The 26,400-nt window shown below is 43.0% G+C and overlaps 1 protein-coding gene across 4 annotated transcripts; it reads right to left on the minus strand.

Annotated features, from left to right (window-relative positions):
- On the minus strand, positions 1 to 26,252 carry suco (SUN domain containing ossification factor). 4 transcript variants are annotated; one of them, XM_057039013.1, is made up of 25 exons: positions 26,159 to 26,247; positions 25,971 to 26,080; positions 17,359 to 17,485; positions 16,472 to 16,573; positions 15,975 to 16,309; positions 15,186 to 15,320; positions 14,656 to 14,842; positions 12,044 to 12,155; positions 11,596 to 11,723; positions 11,302 to 11,369; positions 11,114 to 11,221; positions 10,928 to 11,033; positions 9,936 to 9,956; positions 9,254 to 9,309; positions 8,943 to 9,034; positions 8,570 to 8,641; positions 8,147 to 8,230; positions 6,921 to 6,981; positions 5,500 to 6,819; positions 4,991 to 5,078; positions 4,809 to 4,913; positions 3,964 to 4,121; positions 3,719 to 3,810; positions 3,075 to 3,130; positions 1 to 2,765 (listed from the first exon to the last, which is right to left on the minus strand). In XM_057039013.1, exons 2-25 carry the CDS (start codon positions 26,021 to 26,023, stop codon positions 2,241 to 2,243), a joined length of 4,191 nt encoding a protein of 1,396 aa, XP_056894993.1. In that variant the 5' UTR covers positions 26,024 to 26,080; positions 26,159 to 26,247; the 3' UTR covers positions 1 to 2,240. The 4 variants fall into 4 exon arrangements, with proteins under 4 accessions (XP_056894993.1, XP_056894995.1, XP_056894994.1 ...); XM_057039015.1 differs by lacking the exon at positions 15,186 to 15,320 and having other exon boundaries at positions 25,971 to 26,252; XM_057039014.1 differs by lacking the exon at positions 9,936 to 9,956 and having other exon boundaries at positions 25,971 to 26,252.
- Positions 26,253 to 26,400: the final 148 nt, after the last annotated feature.

Below are 26,400 nucleotides of genomic sequence, written 5' to 3' on the forward strand. Positions count from 1 at the left end.
TGAAAGACAACAAAAAGGTTTTATTTAGAAATTCACAGTTTCTAATGGCACTACAATTTTGTAGTAGCACGCTCCTGCTCACAAGTACTGTGCAGCTCTTGAGAGCAGAGGGGGGAAAAAAAGGGAGAAAGAAAAGAGCACTTAACAGAAAGAGAACCAAAGAAAGGCTTTGGGAGTTATACAAAGTGCATACTCAGCTAGAATTTCTCATCACCTGTTTGCAGTGTTAGGATATATAGTCAAAGTAATTTTCGTCATAACAAAAACACATACAAGAGATCAAACTGAGAAATTCTCACATGCATACAGGTTTAAAGACTCCCACACAAACAATAAATCACACATTCATAAAGACTTATAAAAATCTCAGCCCACGGAACATAGAGAATCACATTAATAGTGTTCCAAATCATAACCATCTGTGCTGGGTTCCCTTTTCAATTTATACTCTTCTCACAAGGATCTTCTGAGGTGACGTGAACACATAAGAATCACAGAGCAACGACAGGTGAATAAAAGACTAAGAGTGTACATGAGTGAGGATCAAGCAGGCCTGACGACTGGTTGAGCATTTTCAACTCCTACTGGGATCATATCAGAGTGGGAATAAAAGCAGGCAACCTAAAACTTTTCTTCACAGTTGTGCAGAAGGGGTGAGGAGGTCACATGACCTCAGTGGATAATATGTAACAGAGAGGAGTGTGAGTTACAAAGACAGACTACTCAAAACGTACAACCAACCAGAGCTACTCAGAAACTTCAATAGAACTCAAAAATAAAAGTGCACATCTGCAATTCAGCGCAGTTGTTTTTTTTTAGATGTGAGAATAATGTCACTCGCTATGATTTAACAGATGCGGCAACCATGACTTAACTGGCCGGCAGTTCTGAGCACGCACAAGAGCAACAGTGTGATGACCCCCTGGACTTCCTAATCGATACTTGCTTATCTGGTCGGTGCTTGAGAACATGTGACTGCTCAGGCCTAAAGAATATTTAAAAATCAGGCTCAACTAAATGGTATCTATGGAGAAGTGGGATAAATGTATTGCAATGTAATAATTCTATTATTCCATGTAACAGAGGCTGACTACTGTGACACTGCAGGATCTGGACACTCTCAAAGTCAATTGCAAGATTAGAACGTTTGTAATCCTTTACATAAATAAATAAATAAATATATTAATCTGGCTTGAGAGAAACTCTCCTGCAGGGTCCCAGTAGGATGCGTGTGTCTGCGAGAAGCAGGTACAGGCGTTCAACTCGCCCATACTCCTAAAATACACTGTACCCTGGCGAGAGAAAAGATTTACCTCCACAAAAGATGGGAGAATAATTTAAAATAATATTAATAAAGCAGTCCAGCAGTGACGAGAGGTGGCTCAGTTGGGGATGAAGACAAAGGAGAGAAAATGTAAAACAATAATCAAAGTGTGCCTGTTTGAATCCATTTCACCCGACCTCGCAGTCACAACATCTACTTTGTGTCATCAAGCTTTTCAGGCCCAGCCCAAAGCCCCTGCGATTATTGACGGAACACTTCACCTTGCACCTCGAAGATCGACACACTGATGCGCTTGGACTTAAAATACCAGGTTAAAAGATGCTGTAGATTTGTGGAAGGCGCTGTTCATCATTCAGCTCTGATTGGTTGTTTGGAAACAGATGAAAGAAGAGAGACAGAGAGACAAGTTCTGGTCCCACACAAAGTAAGAACGACAATGATGGTCAGTTAACAGAAAGGAAAAGAAAAATAAAGTAGTTTGTCTCGTTCCTCGGTTCTCTTGTAACGGTGCGTTCCATCAGGAAAGAGCCTCCTAATACTATTCCATGAAGGAACGTCCAGTTGGAGCCAGCATATCTTCACTGTGCTCAAACTGGGAATAAACTGCTGCTGTAATGGGGAAATGTGCTTATACAGTAAGGGGGGATTCTGTCAGTGTCTCTCTCCCCATCACAGTGTCTCTCGCGTCACACCATTATCTAAATATCATCTTTTCAGCATTTGAACAGGTATAAAGGCACATACTCAGAACTGGGTTTTGGACTGGAGTGGATAAAGACTTGATGGTGTGGAGACACTTCCAACTCCAAAGTGTGCCAGTGTGCCCGTGGGCAATGTGGTTCTTTGGGGTGTCCTAGGACTTTCTCTCCCTACTTTTCAAGTCTGCTACCATAGAGTGCGTACAAGTGTGTGTGTGAGTGTGTGTGTTTGTGTCTCTGTGCGTAAAACTATGTATTCAGAAATGTCCGGTGACCGCCGTCATCTCAATGGTCCCAACACTGATCTCCTTGTTTCCCTTGATAAGCTGCTGCAGGCTGGGCACAGCAGAGAACGGCAGCTCTGCCTGTCGGGACTTCCGCCTCTTTAGCAAACGCTTCTCCTGGCGCGACATGGTGGCGAGCTGCTGCGTATCGAGGGTCAGCCCGTGGCCGTTACACAGGCTGGCCGACGTGTACGGGGGAGTTTGTAGGGCGAGGCGGCTCACGTGGGACTCCTCAGAGTTGACGGTTGAGCTGCAGCTGCTGGCCTCTGGGTGGGATTCAATGGAGGGGCAAGTGGAAAGGGAAGAAACCTCTTCTACTGGGGGAGGGAGAGAGGGAAGGGGTGACGGCAGTGGCAGGGGAGGAGGAGGGGGAGAGGGCAGTGAGAGGCAAGGATGGAACCCGTTGCATTTTGGACCCCCATTTGTAAGAGTAGCACAGGAATTGTATTCTTTCAGGAAGTCAACCTTGTCCAAAGACCTCGACTTGCAGCGCTTTTTCTACAGGAGAGAAAAGAGGCAGATTCAAAGAAACCTTTAGAGGAAGAACTGCCACCCGTGAGTAACATAAATTATATGTGTTTACAAAAGTGCACCAGTGAAGGCCCGGGGGTATTTCAGCCTGCACTGAAGCAGCAGGCTTTATACTGCATATCTTTACTTAAAGCCAATATCACATTCACAATAAATGTCAGTCACATAAGTGAAAATAAAGGATAAAAGATGAATAAAAAATGGAGAGAATATTGTTCTTGAATAGACACAGTGGATGTCACAGCACAGCAGCAGCAGATGGAACAAACACTATACCTTTTTCTCTGGAGAAAACCTCAGAGGTTCTACAATGTACAAGTCATCTGGACCCACTGGGGAGGGGAGAGAGGGACTGGGTTAATGATGGGTAACAGCAAATGTAAGCATGTAGCGACCTTGCAAGTAGTTTCAGTCAAAGATTCAAAACCTCATCATGACAGGATGTCTCTACTGTAGATAAGAAGCAATTTAATTACGGTTGGCTTTAAATATTGTGCTGAATCACACCTGAAGTGGGTTATTTTAGGAGCAATTCCTACTTGCAAAGATCTGTAATATGCTCAGAAAGCATCCTGTTTTGTTATTATACTCCTTAAGCCTGCATGTGGACACGAGATGGGAGGAGGCCTCCTGCCTCAAGTGAGAACAGGCACACACGAACAGATGAGTGGAAACGGGGGGGGGGATTATTTGATTGCATGCATCTCGGCCAGCTTATTGCTTTGTGTTGGCACTTCCAGGCATAACAGCCTATAAGCATGTGCAAGGACACAATAAGGGGAACGGGGGGGGGAAGCTGGACAGAAATAAATAATGGACATAAACTGGGCAGTGCTAAAAGGTTACATGGTAAGCATTAGCGTGTAAAGCAGCGAGAACAACAAAGAAAAAGAGGAAAGACTTTATGGTGTGTTTTTTACCTTCTGTAGAACACAATGGAAGGGAATTGGAGTGAATAATCGGACATGTCATCCTGCGCTTCAGGTTCATGTCATCATAGGAGGAGAAGCATCTAAAGAGGTCAATTACATTACTAACATCCTTAAAACCTAAGTCATGGCCTTAAACACAAGTTTTAACCCGTGTCGTATAAAAGAATGGAAGATAAAAATACTCCAAAATAATTCTGAATTCTGAAATTCTGAATGAAAGCAAAGTGTCAGACCTCTTTGGGCTGGGGTAGTGGTTGCTCCTGGGAATAGGAGCGCTGTTGGTGCTGCTGGTGCTGGGAGAAGATCTGCAGCAGCACTGCAGAAACAGCAGGAGGCCCAGAAACAGACACAGAACCAGAGAGACCACCAGGTAGCTCTGACGGTCGGACACCTGCAGGAACACTCCCAGAGTTAAAAATCTAGAAAAACGCATCCGGCATCACAACTAACAGAAAGGAAACAAAACAATTTCTTCTGGAAATTTGTTTTCCTAAAGTTCACTCGAGGGTTTGAAAGAAAGGGAACATTTAAACGATGTTTTTAATAACTGTAACTAGGGTATGGATGGGAATCTGCAGTGGGCAGCTGTGTCTATTTAATGAGAATTTAGGTTTCATATTCTTATGGGTTTCTCATATAATTAAATTCTCATGGGAAAAAATGTTCCCATGTGCAACAGCTGTGCTGTAGTTTGTGCACCTCCACATCTAAGTGTAGTGTTTAAACAGACGAAATAACGAGTGTTTGGTTTTCTTTTGCTGGGATGGGGGGGGGGGGGGATTTCAGCTACAACTAGTATAGTTTTTGCAGCCATTACCTCGCTCTGCATTGGTTTCCCCAGTATTTGCATGTTCAAGTACACTGTTGCATGTTTAAATTGAAACAGGCTACACAGCTTCACTACCCGGCGGCTGTTGGACTACAGAAAAGTTCAAATACTGTTGTGTTGCTAAGATAACATGTTTAGTTTAAGTGCGGTTGAGCAACAGGAAAGGTGTTTTGTTATGCACAGCTTTAAATGTCCGTTAATTTGTGTAAAATCCACCAGCTGAGTATAAATCAATGGCAGCTTGGTCACCTCTCTCTGGAGCTGGCCGACTGTGGTGGTGAGGTTGAGCATCAGTCTGGTGATATTTACTAGCTGGCTCTGCAGAACTTGGATGGACTCGGTCTGTTTCTGGTCCTAAAACACACAACAGCTCATCATTCTCTGCTTGTGGCAAACCCCATCAGGCTCTTGGCTCACTCTTTGGAACTCACCTGCTCTTGAGCAATGCGAGAGGTGTTCTGCAGTTTGATGATGGTTTTATTAAATGCTCTCTGCATCTCTTCCATCTGTTTACGATATCTGAATCACAGAAATGTGGAAAATTACAATCATTCATTCTTGCAGTTATAATACAAATATCAGAAGAAAGAAGCTGCTACTTTTATCCACCAAGCCTTAGTAAAACCTAATAAAAGTTATGGAGAAAGTCCTAGGATTTTCCTTAGAAACAGTATGTAATTATTCTTCGAAAACTTCCAAGCACAACAGTATGATCGCAGCCTTTGGCAGCATGCTGAGCAGGCTTGGACACAGTATTTCTTCCAATGGAAAAGTTTTAGAATACACAAGAGGACATATTGAATTTGCAAGAGGCTAAGAGCCTGTTGTCTGTCCGCCATCATATTGAGCAACTCGGACTAGTTAGAGGCTACTAAACATATTGAGGCTCTGTTTTCCAGAGCTGGGTTCTGTTTGTTGCTGGTTGGGTTCTTTTGCTTACCTCTGGCTGAGCTCTTCCAGGTACCTGCTGGACAGACTCATATTCATCTCCAGTGCTTTGATTCTGTTATTCAGCCTCATGAATACGCTCTCCTTCTGGTTGGAGCCATGCACAGCTCCTCCATTCAATAATATCCCGTTGCCATTTGCTGCTCCTGCATTAGGCTCTCCGCTGCTCTGCAGCTCTGCATAGAAGTCTGTAGCTGTTCGTTGGACATTGCTGTTCCCACTGGAGCTCAATAGGTCCTCGTCCGCCACATCTTCCACCTGCTGAGGTTCTCCGCTCTGCGTCACAGAGTCTGACGGCTCCTTGCTAGGCTGTGAAGCCTGAACATTAAGCCCCTGCGAGTCCCCACTGTCTGCAGCTGACTTATCTACGTGGACGTCAGTCAGAGGGAGAGCTGCGGGCTGTTCACCCAGAGGAGGGATGACGGGTTCGGGCCTTGATGTTTTAGGAACAGGCTTAACAGGCTGTTCAAAGCCAGGAAGAACCACATCACTAGAGGAGGCCACCTCAGAAGACTGCAAGGAAATGCTGGCACTGAGGGTGGGAACAGCAGTGCTGGCCTGTTGTGTCTCAAGGATAGAGGCAGCTTGCAGGGGGGGAGTGGAGCCCGTGGCCTGGGCAACGAGAACCTTCACCTCCTCGGTGGATGTAGGCCACATCTGGGAGCTCTGGGGGTCGGAGAAGCCGTGCGTGGGGATGACAGTTCTACTAGGCTCCAGAAGAATGTTAAGCTCTGGAGTGTGTGTGTCAGGAAAGTTGGGCTCGATGTGAACCTCCACTGTTTTACCATCACTTTGGGGCATGGAAGGCACCTTGGGCTCCGGGACAATTTCAGTCAGAGGAACATCTTCTTTGACAGGTGTGGCAGCGGGGGCGGGGATCAGTGGAAGCGTGTGCGTGTGGGAAGGTGTGTTTGGGCCAGGGTGTGCGTGTGTTTGAATGCTCAACTGCCTCCGCCTGAGGCTGTGGAGTCTCTCCTTGGCCAAACGTGCAGAGCACCAGCGGTGCAGCAGCTCCGGCAAACTGGCCATGCAGGACAGAGACAGGGAGGAAAACAGAGGGCAGTAGATGCGACTGTCCCGCTGCTTCCTGTCCGCATCCCTCGTCTCCTCCTCTCTCTTTTCCTCCTCCTCCTCCTCCCCCTCTTCTTCCATCAAGGTGACAGTAGATTGTCTGGGCTCTTCCTCCTCCTCCTCTTCTACCAGAGTAACAATTTGTCGGTCGTCATGAGAGTCTTTAAGTGATGAAGAAGGGCCACTGGACTCACTGGAGTTTTCCTGACTTGCAGGATGTTCCAGTTCTGCAGACGCCAGCCTGTGTATGAGAAAAGGTCAGATGTCAGAATATTATTAATCATCAAACTTTAAATAAAATTGAATTGATGGTGATGTGTGTAAATGTTTGATTTGTCTTACAAGGCAAAGTCGGGAGATGCCTCTGTGCCCCCTCTGTCAGCCCCCTCTGCTGTAATATTATCTGTCATTTGGAAAAGCACGAATTAAACTCAGAAGAGAACTTTAATAACAGCTCGGCAAACACTGCACAACATTGGTGGCTTTCTTCAACTTTATGTGGCTGTCCGGAACACACGAGAACAGAGAGACACTTTCTGCTGCACAGCGTGTTTGGCAAGGCCATGTTTGGAAAAGTCAGAAATACTGTGAACCAGTTCAGTCCAGTTTGAACTCATCTGTCTTCTGACTGCCTGCTCACATGGAAGCAGAACTCAGACTTTGTAGCCGTTACAGCAGTGACAGATAATGTAAAACAATAACTCCTATAGTATAAGGATAGAAATATGCATCTAAAATGAACTGTGCGAAAGAATAAACTATATAAAAATTGAAATCCGAGCATCAGGCACATCTTAATCTTGATTAAAACACAGACTGACAGACACACTGCTCGATCCTGCATTTGCCTAAACCAAATAAGCATCAGTCTCTATGCATTCAGGCAAATATTAACATCTAGGGCTCTGAGTATGTTTGTCTTTTAAAATCTCTCTGGAGGAAGTTTTAGAGCTGGATAATTGAAACAATATGAAGCAAGGCAGCAAGATGGCAGAGAGCAGTAACAGGGAACAGGAAGGCCGGTCCAGCAGGTTGCTTTAAGTTCTGTAGAGGAAAATGTGTGCAACTGTACTCTAGGGAAGATGGAATAACAGGAAACGTGTGTAGAGCCACCCAAACTGTAAAGCAGGCCGATTCACACTAAACTGATTTTACAGGTTTTAGGTGATTGATTTATTTGGGTGAAGCTAGTTCTCCCAGGCCCTGCCTACAAGGAGTGGCTGCTCAAGAACAATGCAAGAGTCCCATAAGACTACACCTCAGAACCCTGACATCTCAAATAAAAACAGCACTTCAAGTAAGTTCAGTTGACTTTTCTTACTCTACAGAATAACCATGACGACAGAGTCTCCTGAAACAATCACCTTAAAAGCATCCAAGAGTACAAATGTAAAGTAAAAGTGACCAGATCAGTTAGTTTTCTGTCCATTTAAAATGACGCAAGAGAGATTTTAAGATTTATTTCATAGGCATTAGATAAAACCAGACCAAATGAACAAAGATGTGAAAATGCAGAATGACAGGGTGACAGTCAGACCGGAAGGTTAAGCTGGACGACAGATGGGTACCTTCACTTTCTGCTCCACCCTCCAGTTCTGGTGTGGCACCCAGCACGTTAGCAGCAATGTTGTTCACCATGTTCAGAATAGCATCTAAAATGTGAACAATGCACAGAGGTTAACTAGGAACACCAACAACAGTTACAAGGACAGTATGAAAACAATCAGTAACTCGGGGCACAACATTCATTCATTCATATCCACATGAGCTGTGGGTGCAGCACTGACTAAAACTTCATTACACAGAAACACATCGATAACATTTACAAGATGAATGACAAGTAAGCATAGTATGTTCTTTTACATTGTTAATCAAAACAAGATAAATTGAGCCCAAGTTAAATTACCCTCACAAATTGCTCGACAAAATTCTTAATTGGTATCTAATCAGATTGATTATGTCACCACAGCGTGTGTTGTTGTCTCACGTACTGGTTGCCGAGCCGAGCAGATTTTTGGAACCGTTTGGATTGTCATCAGCTAGTTGGTAGCCGGGTGGATAGTCTGTCAAAAGTTACAGAAAAAGTCACCACATTCAACGGCAAACACATTCTTTAAACAGTTTTCCACAAGTTGTCTCAATTCAGGAAATATTAGCCGACATTAACAAGTGACTAGTCTGTTATGTTTAATGGAAGCCCCAAAGTATCACTTGACCTCATCTTAGGGTATTTTACTCTTAAAATTGCTCTTACGTCAGGTTAATTTCAAAGGAGCCACTGAATGACCTATAATTGTTTCTAAAAGAATACAACAGCAAACCATGTAAGTAACACCAAATAATACAATGCATGTTATATCTCACCATAGTCCTCATCCAAGTACTCCATTCTCTCTGACAGGTATTGGGACTCTGCTATCTCCTCATACTCCTCCACCATGCTGGTTCCAAACACCCTACACATACATACACCGTTACAGAAAAAAGCCTACGCACAGCAGAAGGTCAGAAACTGAAAGGAACTCACAGATGAGTCAGATTAAATGTGCTGTTCAGGTCAGAACGATACCAGTTTTGTTTATTTATTTTAAAGCTCTCGCAGGAATCAACACACTGGAGCCTGTCATGTCCAGGCTTAAGAAAGCTACTGGATTTCACGGTTTTACAGTATTTACCTGATGAGACTCAGAGGACAGAAATGTTCTGATCCAAAGTGAGAAAGAAGCTCAACCTGTCGGAAAAACAGACAAAATGTTAAATACCATGCGAGATGATTTATTACTGTCCCATAAAACTAAATATCAGAGTGCTAACACTTCTGCTATGGAGTGTGTACATGTTACACTTTAATATTGTTCACATGCATTAAAAATAAAAATCTGTCACATCGCACCCATTGAAATTAGGGCTGCACAATACCGAGAAAATAACTGTCAGGCAAAGCCATGGTGAGATAATTCAGAATAATTGAATTCCCCAATAGGACATTAAAGAAAGTATATCATCTCTAAATCAAACATAATATAATCACTATATCACCTTTTACAAATATGTTGATTTCCACTTTCAATTCAAAGGAACACATAATTTATGTGCATGTTAAGGTGAACTTAAAACGTTGAATTTTACTCCGAGACTGTTCGAATGTTAAATAGATGCAAATCCTGATCTTGATTATTTGTTTATTTCTAAACTGCCTACTTTCACAGTCGTGTCTCCATCTAAGGTGGAGACTATCAAGCAGTCTTTGCAGGTTTTACGCTGCAGATGTTGATGCTGCTATAATGGATTCTTCAAATACTGTGCAGCCCTAATCTGAATCATGTCAACCTCTGACAGAGAGAGAAAGTTGCTAACCTTTATGTACTTGATGAACATCTGATTCAAAAGAAGACAGGAGAGAGAAAAGTTTAAAAAAGAGAAAAAGAAATCAGTAAGCACTGATGCAAACAGCAAGCAAGTGTTCTGCTGGGCTAACTTTCTACAACAAGAACAATACTAGCGAAATGAGTCAAAAAGACAGAGGAACAGATGAGACAGTTGACCAGGAAGCAGACAAAGAGACAAGACGAAGAATGCTTCGACAGCAGGTTAAAAAAAAAAAAACAAAAAAAAAAAAAAAAAAAAAAAAAAAGCACATGAATCACAGCCGAAATCCGCATATAACACGTGATGTCATAACACGGCAGAGGATCATCATTCAAGCAGCTTGGTTACATCGAACAGACAAAAGGAAATCTAATGTTCAGGAAGATCCCTGATAGACAGGATGGGAAAACTGGAGAGATGTAGTCAAAGTCTGTGAAAAGGTGATCAGCTTACAGTGAAACCTGAACTGAACTGTCACATTCTCAGCACACCACCCTCCTCCCCTGCTGACAGCTGTTACATAAAAGCTCCTGCATGCAGTGGTGCAAATTAAACATTTGACAGACTAAAACTAAACAGCCTTTGCAGACAGGACAGGAAGAGGTTAGAAAAAGACAAACTATTCTGAATCTTTCATGATACATATTGAAAATCTAACTTCCACTCAGTCAGAAGCTTGAGGGTGTCCGTCTGCCTAAAAAGTACGACACCCAAAACTCAAATGTAGTTAGGCTGATTGTAGCGAATGTGTGTTTTAGTCTTTTACACCTAAACTCTGTCCTTCAAGTCCTCATCCTGTTCATGGGATTTATCTGCAGCTCTGTCGTACAGCTTTACCAGAGGGATGTTAATGTGTGTGCGCATCATTTTTAACGTTTAACTGTAATATAGTGTGTAGAAGGAACAATTAAATGGGGCACAGCTCCTCCTTTCAAATGCATCTGTAATTTCTGTGAGCAAAGAAAGAATAAATGCAGCACCTTTATATATTTTGCAAAAAGCTGCTCATCCAGTGGGAAGCTCTGAACTATACGCTCGTCGCGTGCGTGGAAAGTCCCCAGCTTCACCCACTTGCTAGTAGGATATCTGGAGGTTGAAAAAGGAATGTTACGTAAAAATTCTGACTGGTTAACGGAGGAAACAGACAAACATCACAGCGAGTTTACCGGTCACTGATGGACACTAAAAAATCTTTAGGTGTTGATGAAAAGAGCTCAAAATTAGCAATGTCCAGCTGTTTGACTTGAATGGGCTCACAGAGCTCGATGACGAACCTGAGCAGAGAGAAGAAGGGAAGAGTTCAAAATAGAAACCAAAACAGCACAAATTGTGAATCATCTGGACGTAAACATACCAAATTTTGTTGCTACAGGGATTTAGCATATAAAGGTCCATATTCTCTTTGAGAATAGCTGAGGTGCTCTGTCAAAGGGGAGCAGTCAAAATCAACATCATCATCAAATTCTCATTTCATCTCAATGATTCAACAGCTACAAATATTGTTTTAATCAAAGTGCTGTGTGTACGCTCTAATGCCTCGTTGAATGTTTGCCTCGTGTGTGTTTGCATGTGCGCGTGTGTGTGTGTGTGTTTGCATGTGCATGTGTGTGTGTGTGTGTGTGTGTTGTTTAAAGGGGATATGTCTGACCTTGGCCTCACTGTTGGCAGCCAGAATCTTGGCCCCACACTCAACAGAGGCGTAGTTATTCTTGAAGTTTTTCTGGACCTTCTTTGCTGAATTGGGGCTGCCGGTGGTTGAGGTATAGAGCGACTGACCTGGAAGTGGTGTCTGACATTAGGTCCATTTGCAAATGCAGGGAAAAGGAAAACGTTGCCCGGCAGGCACGAGTAACTGGATTACACAACCTGCATAAACACGCTCTACTGACCACCACACAGTGTGCACGGGGAAGGAGCAGCAAGTAAGACAGGTGGTGAGAAAGAGACAGAAATAGAAGGGAGGAAAGGATGCAAATCAAACATGCACGAGAACATGACACGCCGCTCATGCAAGCATCTGGGCCGATATAGATTAAGGGTTCACCGGTTTAGCCGTCACTTTCTATTCATGTCTAATTAATAATGCAAGCACTTACTTTTTTCCATCTCCACCTCCATTACTTGCTTCTTCCACTCATCAAAAGTCGGAATATCCTCTTTGCTGGGCACTGAAGGGTCGGTCTCCCTGGATGTAGGAACATCCCCGGCCTGGACCACACAAACATGAATATCACACACACATATAGCCACAGCTACCTCAACTAATCTCCTAATATCCTTATACCTCAACAAGCAAACTAACAGCATGCTGTGAATTAATCTACTATTGCTAAATAAGGTTCAGTAGAGTGTGGAGCCCTTGCTGTCATCTTCCAGTCGGTGGTTACCTGTTACCTGTGTGTTTTCCCCGCCCACAGAGCTCTGACCAATCACAGCGCCACAATCTTCCCAACCCTCTGATTCAGTAGCTCGAAGGCAGAGGTCGGCAGCCTCCTTGTAGAGGCTGCCTCTGGCCTTGACAGAAACCCCCCCACAAAAATAAAGGTTCTTAATTTATATAATCTTTTTGTTTATTTTCTTGCACAGTTATCTTGGAGTTTGAGCTGATGCAATCTAATTTTATCTAGTTTTTTAATTTAGAATTTGTCAACTTAAATATACATCAAGGTCAATAGCCATCGCCTTTAGCTGCTGGTGGCTATATTAATGTGTGAACCCTGCAATAACCATGAAAGAAATTCCAAAAAGTAAAAGTCTCGGATGAAAAGTTTAATTCAGCGTGAACATCATTTGCCTTCACCTCCAAAGAAGCTGGCGTACCAGTGTGCTTGATATGTGGCGAGAAAATAGCGAACTACAAAAATTGTAACGTTGACAGACATCTTCAAATCAAGCACTTAGCATTTGCTGAAAAATATCAGACCAAAAATAGCAAACGAGAGCAACTTTGGAACTGCGACGAAAAGCTGAAGAGAACAAACTACCTTTCCGGAAGTGGATCAGCTCCCCGTCAACTACAGCTGCTGGTGTTGTGGCAGCTCAGGAGATTGTAAAGAGGGGGAAGATGTTCACAGATGGAGACTATATATAAAAGAACTGTTCCTAAAAATATCAGAGCATCAATTCTCTGACTTTAAAAACAAATGAGAAATTGATCAGAAAATTTCCCAATTTTATATTTCTTTTTAAACCTGCAGCTAATTGTTTTATTTCTATTAAAAGGGACTAGTTTTTATTTTACTTTTTACAAATACATATAAAGGACTCAAATAGTTCACAGCTCAATTTATTTCAAAGTAGGCCCACAAATGCACACTGCACTTCTGTTTGTTGTACTCAATGGTTGTAACAGGTTAAAATAAATTATAAAAGATTATTTTTTGCGGCTCCAAACTATTCTTTGGGTGGAAGAGGGGGCGAAATGGCTCTTTTGATAATGAAGGTTGTAGACCCCTGCTCTAGGGTGAAACGGCCTCCAGCCGTCGACTTCCATGCTGCTCCGCTGCGCCGCCCTCAACGATAACCAATCAAATCGCAAGCTGCAGCCCCACCAATGGTTGAAAATATGAGTCTGCTAATTTAGCTAAAGAGCGAAGATTGTTGCCATATTGTGAATATTTCAGTTATTTGATTACATCAAACTAAAGCAAAGAAGATTTTGAAAATGAAAATATATACAGAATATCAAATCAGCGTTATCTTTCTGACCATAGTGCAAGGCACTAGAGTCTATGATCAGACTTGAATGCTTTTGCTTTTAGTTGTGCTGTGGCACACAATTTGATCTTTGTTGCCAAGGGTGATGGATGGGAAGTTTCACCCTGGAGCGACCCAGTCGTGCTGTCAAACTCAACCCTCCCCTGTAGTTTTAGTACAGTATTTACACAGCAACACGGGGCCTATGTGAAACAGCTACCAAGCTAATTTGGTATATCTGAAAGCCATCTGAAAGACAAAGCTCTCATATAAAAAGTCTTAAATGTCATGCCCATGTCCTGGCATTCAGAACTCCGTGCACTGACTAGCCACCTAACAGGCATGCATCAGCTAGCTTCCAGCCACTGAAGCATGGAGATGCACTGAGCTGTGAATAATAATTTGATGGATTATGTAAGCGCCCATTTGGACTGTGCGATACAGCCGCTCTGAGAACTCAGGCCGTAAACACTCCAACACGAGCGACACTTTTGTCACCACACTTAATCAGCGGCTTATTGCTTCAAGATAGCAGAACATACAAAAATGTGAGGCAAATAACTCCCCACATGTTTCTTAGCAACCCTAACCCCAACACTAACTCCACCAGGTCCTAACCCAAAGCAGACTGATGCTAATTGGAGTTTGCAACATAATAGATTGAAGGGTGTCCTGTACAAATAAATGTCTTCATTCCACATCGATACATTTCGGTGTAATCTCCAAGGACGTGCGCTATAGGCCTTAGCTAAACCTGTATAACTGGAGTAACCACAGAGCTGGTAGTTAAGATAACGTGCGTTTGTTGACTAATCTTGATTGTTTTATCAGACATTGATTAGCTAGGAAAATAAGCCTTAAATAGAAATTGAATGGCCTCTAACTACACAGCAGGGCTCTTTCCTTCCATAATCTATTACACTAACGTGATGTCAACCAAGAAAAAGGCAGCAATTTTAATAATGTATTTAGACAAAAAATCTTGTGTTCTGAAGCATAAGTTGCAACTCACCTTCTGTATATGTTGGTGTGAAGGTTTGTCCTCCAGATCCAAATCAGGCAGCTCCTCTTCCAGCTCTGGTCCATCCTGCTGCTGCTGCTCCTGGTCCAAATGATCTGGGCCAGACTGGAACTCGGCTCCAGGACCAGAGCTGAGGTTCTGGTCCAACTGCGGTTCTTCTACAACAGCCTCATCCATACTGCAGGACATAAAAAGAAGGTGGGGGAGGGGAGGTAATGAGACAAATGTACACGAATAATTGAGGAAATCAAATCAAATATCAAACACAACACACAAAATAACGCCAGTACAACAATGTTCCATATTTTCCAAAGCTTTGACAGTCCTTGTGTACAGCCAAAATGTCTGAAAGATTAAAAATAAAAAAAAAAAAAAGTTCAAATAAAATCCAATCAAATTCAAAAGCAAGTGGAGAGCAAGGTCAGCAGGTCGGCGCGTTTTCACAGCAGAGAGGTTAGCTGGCGACTTGATTACCTGCCGCCGCGCTTTGACTGGCATCTTGAGGGCGATTACGAACTCACCTGACGAGAGGGCTGCCAAAAGGGGCGTTTTCACAGGTTGCCAGTTTGGGGGGAAAGACCCAACACTGTGACTGTTCAGCAAACACAAAGGTGTCTAATGGGAGTTCACCTCCTTCACTGGCAACCCACACTGCACTGAGGGAAAGAAAATACACGGCTTTTACCAGACCACCACTCACTGGGTAAGGTACAGAGAGCGGAATGAAGTGGTGGAGAAAGGTAGAGCTATGAGGAGGAGAGGAGCCGTGTGTGTGTGTGTGTGTGTGTGTGGTGTGTGTGTGTGTGTGTGTGTGTGGTGTGTGTGTGTGTGTGTGTGGGATAAGAGTGAGAGAGGGGAGGGTGAATGAACGGTCAAAAGGAATGGAGAGTTTTCTCGTGCTCCTTTTAAATTTCCGCTTTGAGGAACAGGTTTTGTGCGCAGAATGTCACACTCAAAATTCCCCCGGGGAAAATCTTCCACCGCTGAGTGAACTTCTCTTGCAAAGCCCATAAAAAGTATCAGTATAATGTAGCCATCCGATACAGTGACGGGATCTTGCCTAGTGTTTTTCCCTTTTACCTCTCAGGTATTATCCAGGATTAAAAAAAAAAAAAAAACAGAAAATCAATGAATGAGCCGCCTAGAACATCAAAGGAAACGTGCTAGTTGGCATGGCGATGGCAGCAGCATAAACCATTTTATGTGTACCTATAAGGATCCACTTGCTGATTGCTTGGAATTTTACTTTCCCGCCAAGTTTCAGTGCCAGAGAGAAGCTGTCAGGAATGCAGAAGTAAAAGTGAGCTAACCTCGGCTGTGGTGGCTCAGCACTCTGGGAGGTAGGTGTGTCCTCAGCATCATTTGGGGGTGTTGTTGACTGTGACTCAGAGCCTGGGTGCAAATCAGGGCTATTAATAAAAAGTTCTCCTGGAGCTAGTTTGTCTGCAGACAGATGTTCCTGAGCTGGAACCGATTCGGGAGCAGAGGACGCGGGGACTTCCTGGATGTGGTCCTGGGGGAAGGCCTGCACATTTATTTCATTGGCGGGGTCTGGATAGAGTTCCAGCTCAGGAGCAATAGGGTCAGTATCAGAAACTTGGTCGGGCTTGGTCTCCTTAACCTCATCTTCATGAAGATTCACAGTCTGGAGGGGTCAAGCAGACGAGTTTATTCATCGACAGCTAAACATCAGCGCCATGATTAATGTTTGTTATTTCCACCTCATTCATTTATTGCAGGTGTTGTACAACGAATCAGAAATGCCCGCCCCCCCCCAAAAAAAAACTCAATGAAAGATACAAGTTACCTGTTCCTGCTGTACGAGCTGGGTTTCCAGCCTCTCTAGGGCAGCTCTCTCTGTCTCTAGTCCCAAATCGTACGACGCGGGCATTGCCCAATCTTCCAACACCTTCATACAGAATATACACGTTAGCACTTTATTGAAAACTGCAGTCTTATGAACCCTCTCAGAGCAAACAAGAGCACAATCAGGTGATGAGTGTGGCCTCCCAGCAAATTGCACAGCCGTTACCTCTCAGGCCTGTGAGAAAGACTTTCTGTTGACACATTAAGACGCTGTGATAAGAGCTGATGACTGAGGCCTGCTAAACTGCCGTGACATGCCCTAGGAGTTGCTGGAATGCAAAACTATTTGCCGATATTCTCAGAAAAGCACATTCATTTGTTACGTATTCAGTCCGTGGCAGCATCGGGTCAGATCGGTCTCCCTGATTCAACCTGCCTGGTTGGTAAAGCTGCACTCTGAAGACTCTGAAGAAGCATATCCAGATCTATGGGGCACTGAGGCAAACCTACAGTTTGCTCATTGTGCCGTGCAACAGGGTTTCTTTTATGTCATGTTTGACCTAATCACATGACCTGAAGAGAATACAAGTACAGTGATATACATAAGCTGGAAAAATGAGTAAGAGCAGCTCTTATGTGTATTCTGACCTGCAGCTGAATATAATATTGCACACTAATCCAAAGTGAGCCAGCAAGACAAACTGGTAATATTGATCCTTCTGTATCAGCATTGTTCACTTCCTGTCCTGTGCTTTGATAACCACAAAAGCCACAGCCCATCCTGATTAGTGATCCAGTGAGAATACAGCACCTCACATACAGTGAAGGGTGATACCAACGCTAGATGCAAATGATCAATTCTAAAAAGATGCGGAAGTTTAAAGGCACCTGGTCTTGCTCGGACTCAGGCTCCGGCTCCGGCTCCGGCTCCTGCCTGCTGGGGTGTTGGTCCCCAGCAGCATGATCTGGGTTTGAAAAGCTCTGCTCTGAACAATCCGCATGTTTGCTGGGGTACCTGAAACAAAACAAAAGATATTTCATACAAGAGGGAACGATTGAAGGAGTTTTTACACAATAACAGCTACAGCGTTCAATTATGCTCAACAACAGTACAAATTACTGTAGTGGAGTCGGTATATTTCCAATGAGTTCTTTCACAGCGCATGCAAATCTACAGCAGGTTTCTGTTAGATAATGAGGGTGACCATAAAAAACAAAACTGTCTCCAATGACCATAAATAAAAGAGCTGGTTATGCATTTATTCCCTCATTGAAGGAGTTAAATATACAGTAGAGAAGAGAGCAAGGGCAGTGTCTTTGAATGGGATGATGGGAATGTCCTCAAACTATGATAAGCAATGATGAGAGTGAGTCAGAAGACCGAACGCAAGAGGCGGAACAACACCGTGTCAAGAGGACCCGGTCTGTATGACGCAAGTTTCTATACATTACAGAAACACGGACCCCTTTTGACAGTGACATGAAGCACACAGCCCTATTCCCGACCACGATGAAACCAGAGCGGCTTGGTTTCGGTGACATGAGAGCACATGGACAGTCATGTTAGCGCCCTGTCAGCCTGACTACAAATACTTTGCACACATCAGTGTCCCGTCAATCACAGCTTCTCCATATTAAATTATGACATTAACATTGGAGTTTGTCGCTCATTCAGCTGAGACTTCAAAGACAATCTAATTAACAGGCAATAATTATATAACAATAATAAAAGCAATATATTAGTCACCATAACCAAAATAAACGGCATGCGGTTTTTACTCGGTTTGGAGAGTGTGTGTGAAAGTAGAAGTGCTCAGGAGCGAAATGTCACAAGGACGACGTTGGTAGAAGCACCTGCTCGCAACAGCTGACTCTGAAAACCCGCCCTGCCTTTTAGTTATTTTGGATCCCTGCAGATGATAAAGTGTCTGTATTCCAACACCTACAAAGCTTCAGGTCAACTCGTCCCTGTGTTGTCTCCCACTCAGACATAAGAAGACAAGGCCAGCTGAACATTTTAAGAGACAAAATGTAAAGCACATAAACCAGAAATCCCAGCAGCTGTTAATGCTGAAAATAAATAAGATTCTCTGTCATTATGAGTTCAAATCTGTGCACTTGTTAACCAAAACAAGCTAAAGGGAAGCTAAGCAGATTGCCAAACATGAGACAATGGGCAGAAAAATCTATCAGTCCTGACAAAAGAAAGCTATAAAATATCATATGTGCAGATTTTATGTATTTATTTGATGTATAATGCACAAATATATAAATCCACTTCCATTTAAAGGATTTTTATGCCTTTACATATGCAAAAAATACACTAATTGCATATCTTTGTGTTGAACTGCGTATAATATATGAGATAAGCCTAGTATTCACCCTTCTTTAGCTATACATTAGTGATGCTCTCTGTAAAAAGGAGCGAAATAGAGAAGCTAAGTGATCACATTTAAACGCTCTTTGATTCACCAATTAGTTTGCCGTCTGCATATGCTCCAATTCTCCGGCATTTGCCTCCCTAGATGAGAAACCACCTGTACACACAGGATTAGAAGCAGGTGATACACCACAGAGTGAGTTTAGATGAACACGTCATAAAGTAAATCGCCCAGAACAAACTTCCTTGATGCAAACCTGAAGGACTTCCGCAACGTGTCCCAGTGAATAAATGTTGACTTAGCCAGCAAACAGTGCACACAATTAACCCAGGGGTTAATGGAATATACAGGAGGAAGAACAGACTGGGAGGAACAGGCAAAAATGGCAAGTTACCTAAGAGCCACAAGCAAAAAGGAGTTTCGTTTCATCATTCATTTCTTGGAGGTTTTATATTTTTTCAAAAGTCTAACAGGAAAAAATTAAAACTCCTTTAATAACATTCAAATGTCTTTAAGTGAATTTGTTTGCCACATATTTGTTTGCCACATATTAAAGAAAAGGGATGATCTCAGAAGGCTATTGTGTCTACGGCTTTAAATAACAATTCCAAGGAAAAGCCAATAAATTTCGGAACATTTTCTAATTTTGCAGGCACACGCAACCACTGGTTAGAGCACACATCCCGGAGCACTGCCTCTGTTGTGTTCCAAGCAGCAAGGTCATGCGATATTTCCGGTTGGCTTTAGGACTTTTCAAAAGCAAGAGATGTGGAATAAATCAACGGTAACGTTCCGTGCCAGCTTACTGGGCTGGACAAAGAGTTGATGAATTTGCAGAGGCAACTCTCAGAATAGACTCGGCCGCGAGAAGGAAGTCGAACACACACGCTCCAGCTGCGTGCAAACCAAGTTCTCTGCTCTTCTCCAAAGCATCTAACAGGATGAGGTGTAAACCTGTGTCCAATGGCACGACCCTGCAACACACCTCATTATCTGAACCAGGACAGATTAGCTGGAGCTTCTCTCGCTCAGCCTAAATCTCAGCTCAGTCTGTTGCTGCTTATCATCTCCTTACAAACAGCCTTTAACTAATAGCATGTGCAGTACTAAAGCATTTTACCATTTTATTTTTGCTAAATCAGCCACACCCCACGTCCCCATCTCAACTATGGCAACATAATGTAGCTTTAGCATCTTTGATATTACACTATATTTAGGGGGGTTTTTTCAGCTCGATTATGTAGCCCTAAACAAAAGTAAGCTAAATCGTGTCTGACATGAGAATCCTTGAAATGAGTTCACATTAAAACAGATGAATCAGCACATTAGCTTCCTTTAACTGGCCCCATTTGCAAGTTTCAACACTCGCTAACAAAGAAGGCCCAATAACTCTCACAGAGAGACCTAAATAATTCAGCAAGACCGAAACCACTTTTAACTTCATGTAGCAGGCAAAGGGGATGGGGGCAGGGAGAAAGCAGCCAGGAGAGACAATCCCTCCACGTGGGCATGGATTGTGGGGCAGGAAGATGTGCCAGAGCTCACCACTGAAAGTAGGCCAGTACATCTGCCAGCCAGACAAAAACCTGCTGTCACAGTTCACAGGGAAGAGAGGGAAAAGCCCAAAATCTGACCCCGAGGGGAGCGACATGTTTGTGCGCGCTGCTTTTATGTTCCTTTTTCCTCCCATATCGGAGCATGAAATCACCTAAACGTCCTCTAATCCTCCGTACTGGTGTAGCTGAGAGCGAGCAGTTTAACACTGGGGAACAGGCCAACGGTTCTCAGTCTCAGCAGTAGATTTAACCAGGCAAAGCCACATGCCTGGAGCAGGTGTCAGAAACATCCCATCATATTTGAAATGAATCCTTTTCTGAATCTACAGGCTGCAGAGTTCTCCTTTATGTACATGCATATCACTACGTCAAACACACTGAAAGGAAGCAATGCTACATTTATTTATAGGCAATGTTGGATTCTGCTGCTGAGCCGTCCCCTTTTTTAGCTCCATTATTAAAACCATTTGATCCAGAGTGGGGATAAATGATTTAATCTAACAATTTCATTTCTTCTGGATTCTAAAGATTATGAAAATAATATAAGCCAGATAAAAAAAAGTTAATATTTTCCCTTCTTCCACTTCAGCAGCATAAAAAAAAACAGTGATTATAATTGTGTTGTGTTCAATAAACCTCAGTAGGTCCGTGACAATGATGCAAACTAGGGGGTTTAATGGTCGATATTTACCAAATAAACAGCGAAAAATACCTCAGAGGGATGCAGGAGAGAATTCCAGTTATGAAAAATAAAAGGATGTTCACGGTTGTCTCGTTCATCAAAGAGTTGTAGGTGTGAATCCTGTTTTTTTACAGTCAAAGTAACCCCACATACATATTTAAAATCCATCAATAAAAGTGCACATTAGGAATAAAAAGTAGTACGACTGTAAATAAAGTCTTCATATGAGCTAAAATTGTCATTTTATTTACCTTCACCATTTTTATTTTTTAACGTTTCCTTATATAAGTTTGGAATAAGTTATATAAGATATTTTATTTGTTTATGAAAACCGGATTTTTTCCCCAGACCTTTTGGTAAAGATCCTGTACTTCTGTGAGATGACATCAGATAATTGCAATCAATAAAGCACAAATGTTGCACAGGCCTTTGGGCCGTTTCTAAAGCTTGTTTGTTTTCCCAAATCTAAAAAGGATCTGCCTTTGACTACGCCAACACGGTGACGTGAAATAATCCTTGAAAAATTTACACATGGCTTTTTTTCCCGGGTGAAATGAACAGACACACCTCTGTTTGGAAGGTGGCCTGCGGCACCAGGTACAGAACGGCCCGGAAAAATAACTTTTACAAGCCTTCAGCCAACAGATAATGAGACATTTTCTTCCCGACGTTGAGTTAAAAATAAATAACACCAAATCTAAAACAATTTATATAAAATTATGGCAAGTAAAGACGGTTCCTCACACTCCTGGAAGTATTAAAAAAAACAACCATACTTACAATACTTATATGAATATAAACAAACATATTATAAATAATGTAGTTGTAAAACCAGAACATTTTAATATAACAAAAAAAACATCATTTACTAATTACACAGTTCTTTCTACTTGACTTAGGCAATTTTCTTTTTTAATCTTTTAAACAAAGAAAACAGTAATATCACCACTTAAATGTTCCCTCTAAACTTAATCAATCCCCCCCCCCCCCCCGCTCAACTCCAAATGTTAATAATAATAGTAATCATTTCAGTTCTTTCTCTAGAAAACACCGTGAGCACTGAGAGAAACATCAGCGCCCTCTGATTACTCCGACAACACTAATATGATGTGATATGTAAAGGTGTGGATCGTCCACAGACTGGGATTATAGAGCACTGGGAACGTGACGTCGGGACCGTCAGACCGGGACAATGGGTCTGAGGGATGCAGTCATGTGATGTAATGAAATTCGATAGGAAAAGCCACTTGGCAGCGCAGGGTTAGTGAGGGTGGGCGTGGATCCCACAATGTGCTTTGTTCCAGAGTATGTGTGCATCAGCAAGGATGGCAACCAAATACCAACCAATATTTTATTACAGGGATGAAAGAGCAGGATGATAACGTGGCATCAAACATCCCTCCACCTACTCATTTCTATATGGGAAACACTGGGCGCCATACTAAAGCTCTATCTATCCATCTCTCCATGCATCCATCCATCCATCTGAGAGGATATGAGCTTTAGTACACAGTGTTCTTCAGTGGCTGAGCCAGTTACCCTCCCCCAAGAGAAGTTTAACAGCACGCGGGCACGCTGACGCACAACATGCTTCCTACACACTCCTACAAAAAATGCTGAAAGAAGAAGATTGAACAGGCGTATGCAAGCAATGCAAGGACAACAAGATAGTCGTTGTTGGAGGTGAAGGAGTCAAGTGTCCAAAGTGGAGGAAGGGCAGGTAAAAAGCCACAGTTCTAAAAGGGGGGAAAAACCTGCTAGAAATTCAAAACTACCATATAAAAAAAAACAAAAACCTCAAAAAATTTTTTTATTTAAAAGAAAAGAAGAGCATGTTTGGTTTTCATTTTAGAGTTAAAACATGTGGACATGTGCACAAAAGGAAACCCGTGAGTTTTGTCGACTTTATCCGAGCTCAGCCCTTTTAAAAGTCCTGTTTTTCTGGAGTCTTTATGCAACTTTTTCCTTTAAAACTCCCCCTTCATGCTACTCTTCAGGAGCAGAGTAAACAGTGGCATTTTTACCCTGATGGAGCCTCGGGCTACTGGCCGCTCAGCTTTCTCTGCACAACTGTTCCAAGAAAATGACCACGCAAGCAAAAGCGTGATACGCTGAGCTCCCTGCCGCCAGTAAATAAATCCCATGATATGATAATTGACTCCTATGGTAAAACTGATGCTAGTTTGTGAACCTAACCCATCAAGCTATGCTCATCAAAAGAAGATATTAGCTATTATGTAACATTTCACAGAGGCTTCCCTGTTTGTTTGTGCCACCACAGGTGATGCCGAGTGTCTACAGCAGGAAATACGAGCGTAACCATTGGTGACATCAGGCTCTCTGCCGCTGATGCACATGGGCCACGCGAGAGGGATAGTTATGCAACAACTGCCTCATGGCAACTTTTACGATGTGGGGAGAACATACAGTTCTTTCACGGGGGAGCCTGCAGCTATGCGCACAATACCTTTAGAGGCCGTTGTTCTGACGGAGGACCACAGCAGAAAAATCATTTTAATCCTTTGCTGGGTAATCACTTCAGCGTCTGAGCAGACGTCCTCTGCACATGCAGGACAAACCACAACACCGACGCCGCTGAACGCAAACACTGCTTTCTAAACAAGCGGTACACACAGATGACTGATGCCGTTGGAAAAGCAGCACAAGAAAAGACACACGTTAGGACCCTAAAGGAGGTTTAACTGCTTAAATATCACCATCATGGTGCAACTAGTCAAATTCAAGTAGCACTATTTTCCTGCCGATCCTCAGGATCAATACTCTAATTCTGTGGTTGATTAGAGCCTGGCCACACTGGAATGTAATTTAAAATCCCCAGCTGGTCAATTGGCTGCAGAATTATCTCAAGTGGCGAGAATGATGTGGCATCATAATAATCTTCCAAATGCCTGTGCACATAATAATCCTACAACACTGGGAAAGAACGAGCTGATGTCATGTTGCCACGGCTCTTGAACGTTTGTACAAACGCTATAATCTTGACTGAACTGTTCACATTGACTTACAGATCATCTAAGGGAACCCAGTTGATCATTTCCCAGCTTTTATGCAAACAATCCCAAACCATTCAAGGTTAAATTAAAGATGAGGTTGAACTGCGCACACCTGAAACTAAAATGAGATTTCACCTGATGCAGAAGGAGCATCCTCACATAAATGCCCTCAAATAGTCACACAACTGTTCCTGCTGTTGTCAACAGGCTAAACTAGCACACCGTACACACAGTTAGCTCTGTGTGGCCGACTGTGCGAGCAGTGTGACGCACCGAGTACAACGAACAGTACACTTCAACACAGGCACAAGAGCCAGTCAAGAAACATACCACTGAACTGGAAATCCAAGCAGTCCTGGCCGTTTGAAGAAATTCAAGGTTAAAATAAAAGCTCCATATCCACGTGAACCATGAAAACAAAATGCCTCCCCCCCTCCTTAAGCCTAACACAGAGCCTTGACACAGAGCTCTTTTTCTACATCAAATTTCTGTTGCTTTAAAAACCTTGGGACCACTCAAACTTTGCTGTGTATTTTTTTTTATTTTTTGCATTCCCCTGGGGATGTGTGAGAGTTGGCAGGGAGGAGTGAGAAACTGGCAGTAGAACACCAGAAAGGCTTCGCGTCAAAATGACGACTATGCCTGCACATCAATTAACAGGTCCCTGTTAATTGATGGTATTTGTGGGGAAAAGAAATGCAAAGTGGTTTAATGGAAGCAAAAACATGGCATGACATGGGGGGGTGACGTCATGGCCTGCTCTTAAAAGGAGAGGTTTTATTCATTTAAAAACTAATTACGTTTATGAAATGAACTCACGAACTATATGTGGAGCACTACCCCAACCTTTTTGCCCTAATTCTAAATGGAACGTAGATGAAAGCAAAGATACACAGACTGCAAATGGGGGCCAAGAAGTGGGTTTAGCTGGGATTTCTTTCTTTGGTCCGACCAAAGTCTGCCCAAGTTCATTCCAGCCTGCATCTCTTCTGCACCACAACAATTTCTCTTCACAAGATCTTGGAGTATTCCTTATTAAAAAGGAGATGGCATGTGGCTTATGCTCAGAGAAAAAGGGGCAAGAGGGGCTAATCTTACACCGCAAAATCTTGTGTTTCCAGTCTGGATAAAAGTGGCATGTTTGCTGCACTGCTAATCCAGTTTCACATATTATTGCACCTGGGCAGCGACTCTGAGATTAAGCAAATTCCAAATGTCACTATTTGCGTGTTTATCCATAATACTAATTGAGACCAATTTTCCATAAAAGCCATTTGAATCACAAACAATAAATGGCTTTTTCCCCCAATGAGGGTAGCCTGTATCAACTCAGGGAAACCATCAAGCTAATTTCACCAAAACATAATCAACAATGAGACATCGATTGGTTAAAGTTCTGCGGGGGGGGATATATACATATATATAAGCGTGACACAGTAATTATAAAGACACAGAGGATGTCAGCGTGACTTATTTAAGAATCAGTCGATGTTATCTGAAGGTTGCTGGCGGTATTTGTTATTTAGCTGCACTGCTATTCAACAGCTGGCTAGCTAACCTACTGACCCACTAAAATCCCCCGAACGCCAGACCTCACCGGTTCCCTTCCGAACTATGTGAGAAATTGACATGGCTGTTCATAAAAAAAGCAACTAACAGTAAATGTGAGGTTGACAACTGGCCACAGTTGAGAATACATGTCAACGAACGATGGGGAGCAGGCGAGGGGGAGAAGGCGGCGGCAGACATCAAGGAACACAGATGGGATGGCCGGCACAATTCTGACGAAACATTGTAGAATCGCAGTTGTGTGACGCGCCTTTAATGTTGAATGAATAGTAAAGTGAAGGTGTCGGGCCAGGCTTACCAGCACAGGAGAGCTACAATCAGGCACGGCAACAAAACACGCAGCCTCTTCATTATCTTCCCGCGGGGACCAACATCCTCGCTCTTTGGGCTATGGTTGATATTTCGAGGCTACAACAAAACAACAAATTACTTCACTTTCTGCGACGCCCACAAATAAACGACTGTCCCGCTCCTACTGAACTACACCTTAGGTGGACTAATTCTCAATGGGGATGAGAGCTTCTTTTTAGCCTCGGTAGCAACTGCTGTTGACGGGTGGCTGACTCCTGGTAAATTCAACGCCTCCTCCCAGCTCAGCCAATGATATTCGAGTTTGAGGTGTGGTAACCAATCAGAAGCGATATGACGTCAAGTTACATCACAAAGCCCCGCCCTCAGGATGAAGGGGGGTGATTGAGACGTTGATGTGGAACCGAACGCGTCACCCT

This window comes from Takifugu flavidus, chromosome 7 (genome assembly GCF_003711565.1).
Source record: "Takifugu flavidus isolate HTHZ2018 chromosome 7, ASM371156v2, whole genome shotgun sequence".
Lineage (NCBI taxonomy): Eukaryota > Metazoa > Chordata > Actinopteri > Tetraodontiformes > Tetraodontidae > Takifugu > Takifugu flavidus.

Coding starts and splice junctions, on each gene's coding strand:
- suco (XM_057039013.1), bottom strand. CDS start 26,023: ATGAAGAGGCTGCGTGTTTTGTTGCCGTGCCTGATTGTAGCTCTCCTG. Junction 15,321..15,974: donor GCTGAGCCACCACAGCCGAG/GTTAGCTCACTT, acceptor TCTTTCCCTCAG/TGCAGTGTGGGTTGCCAGTG. Junction 11,724..12,043: donor GGAGGTGGAGATGGAAAAAA/GTAAGTGCTTGC, acceptor CACCACTTCCAG/GTCAGTCGCTCTATACCTCA.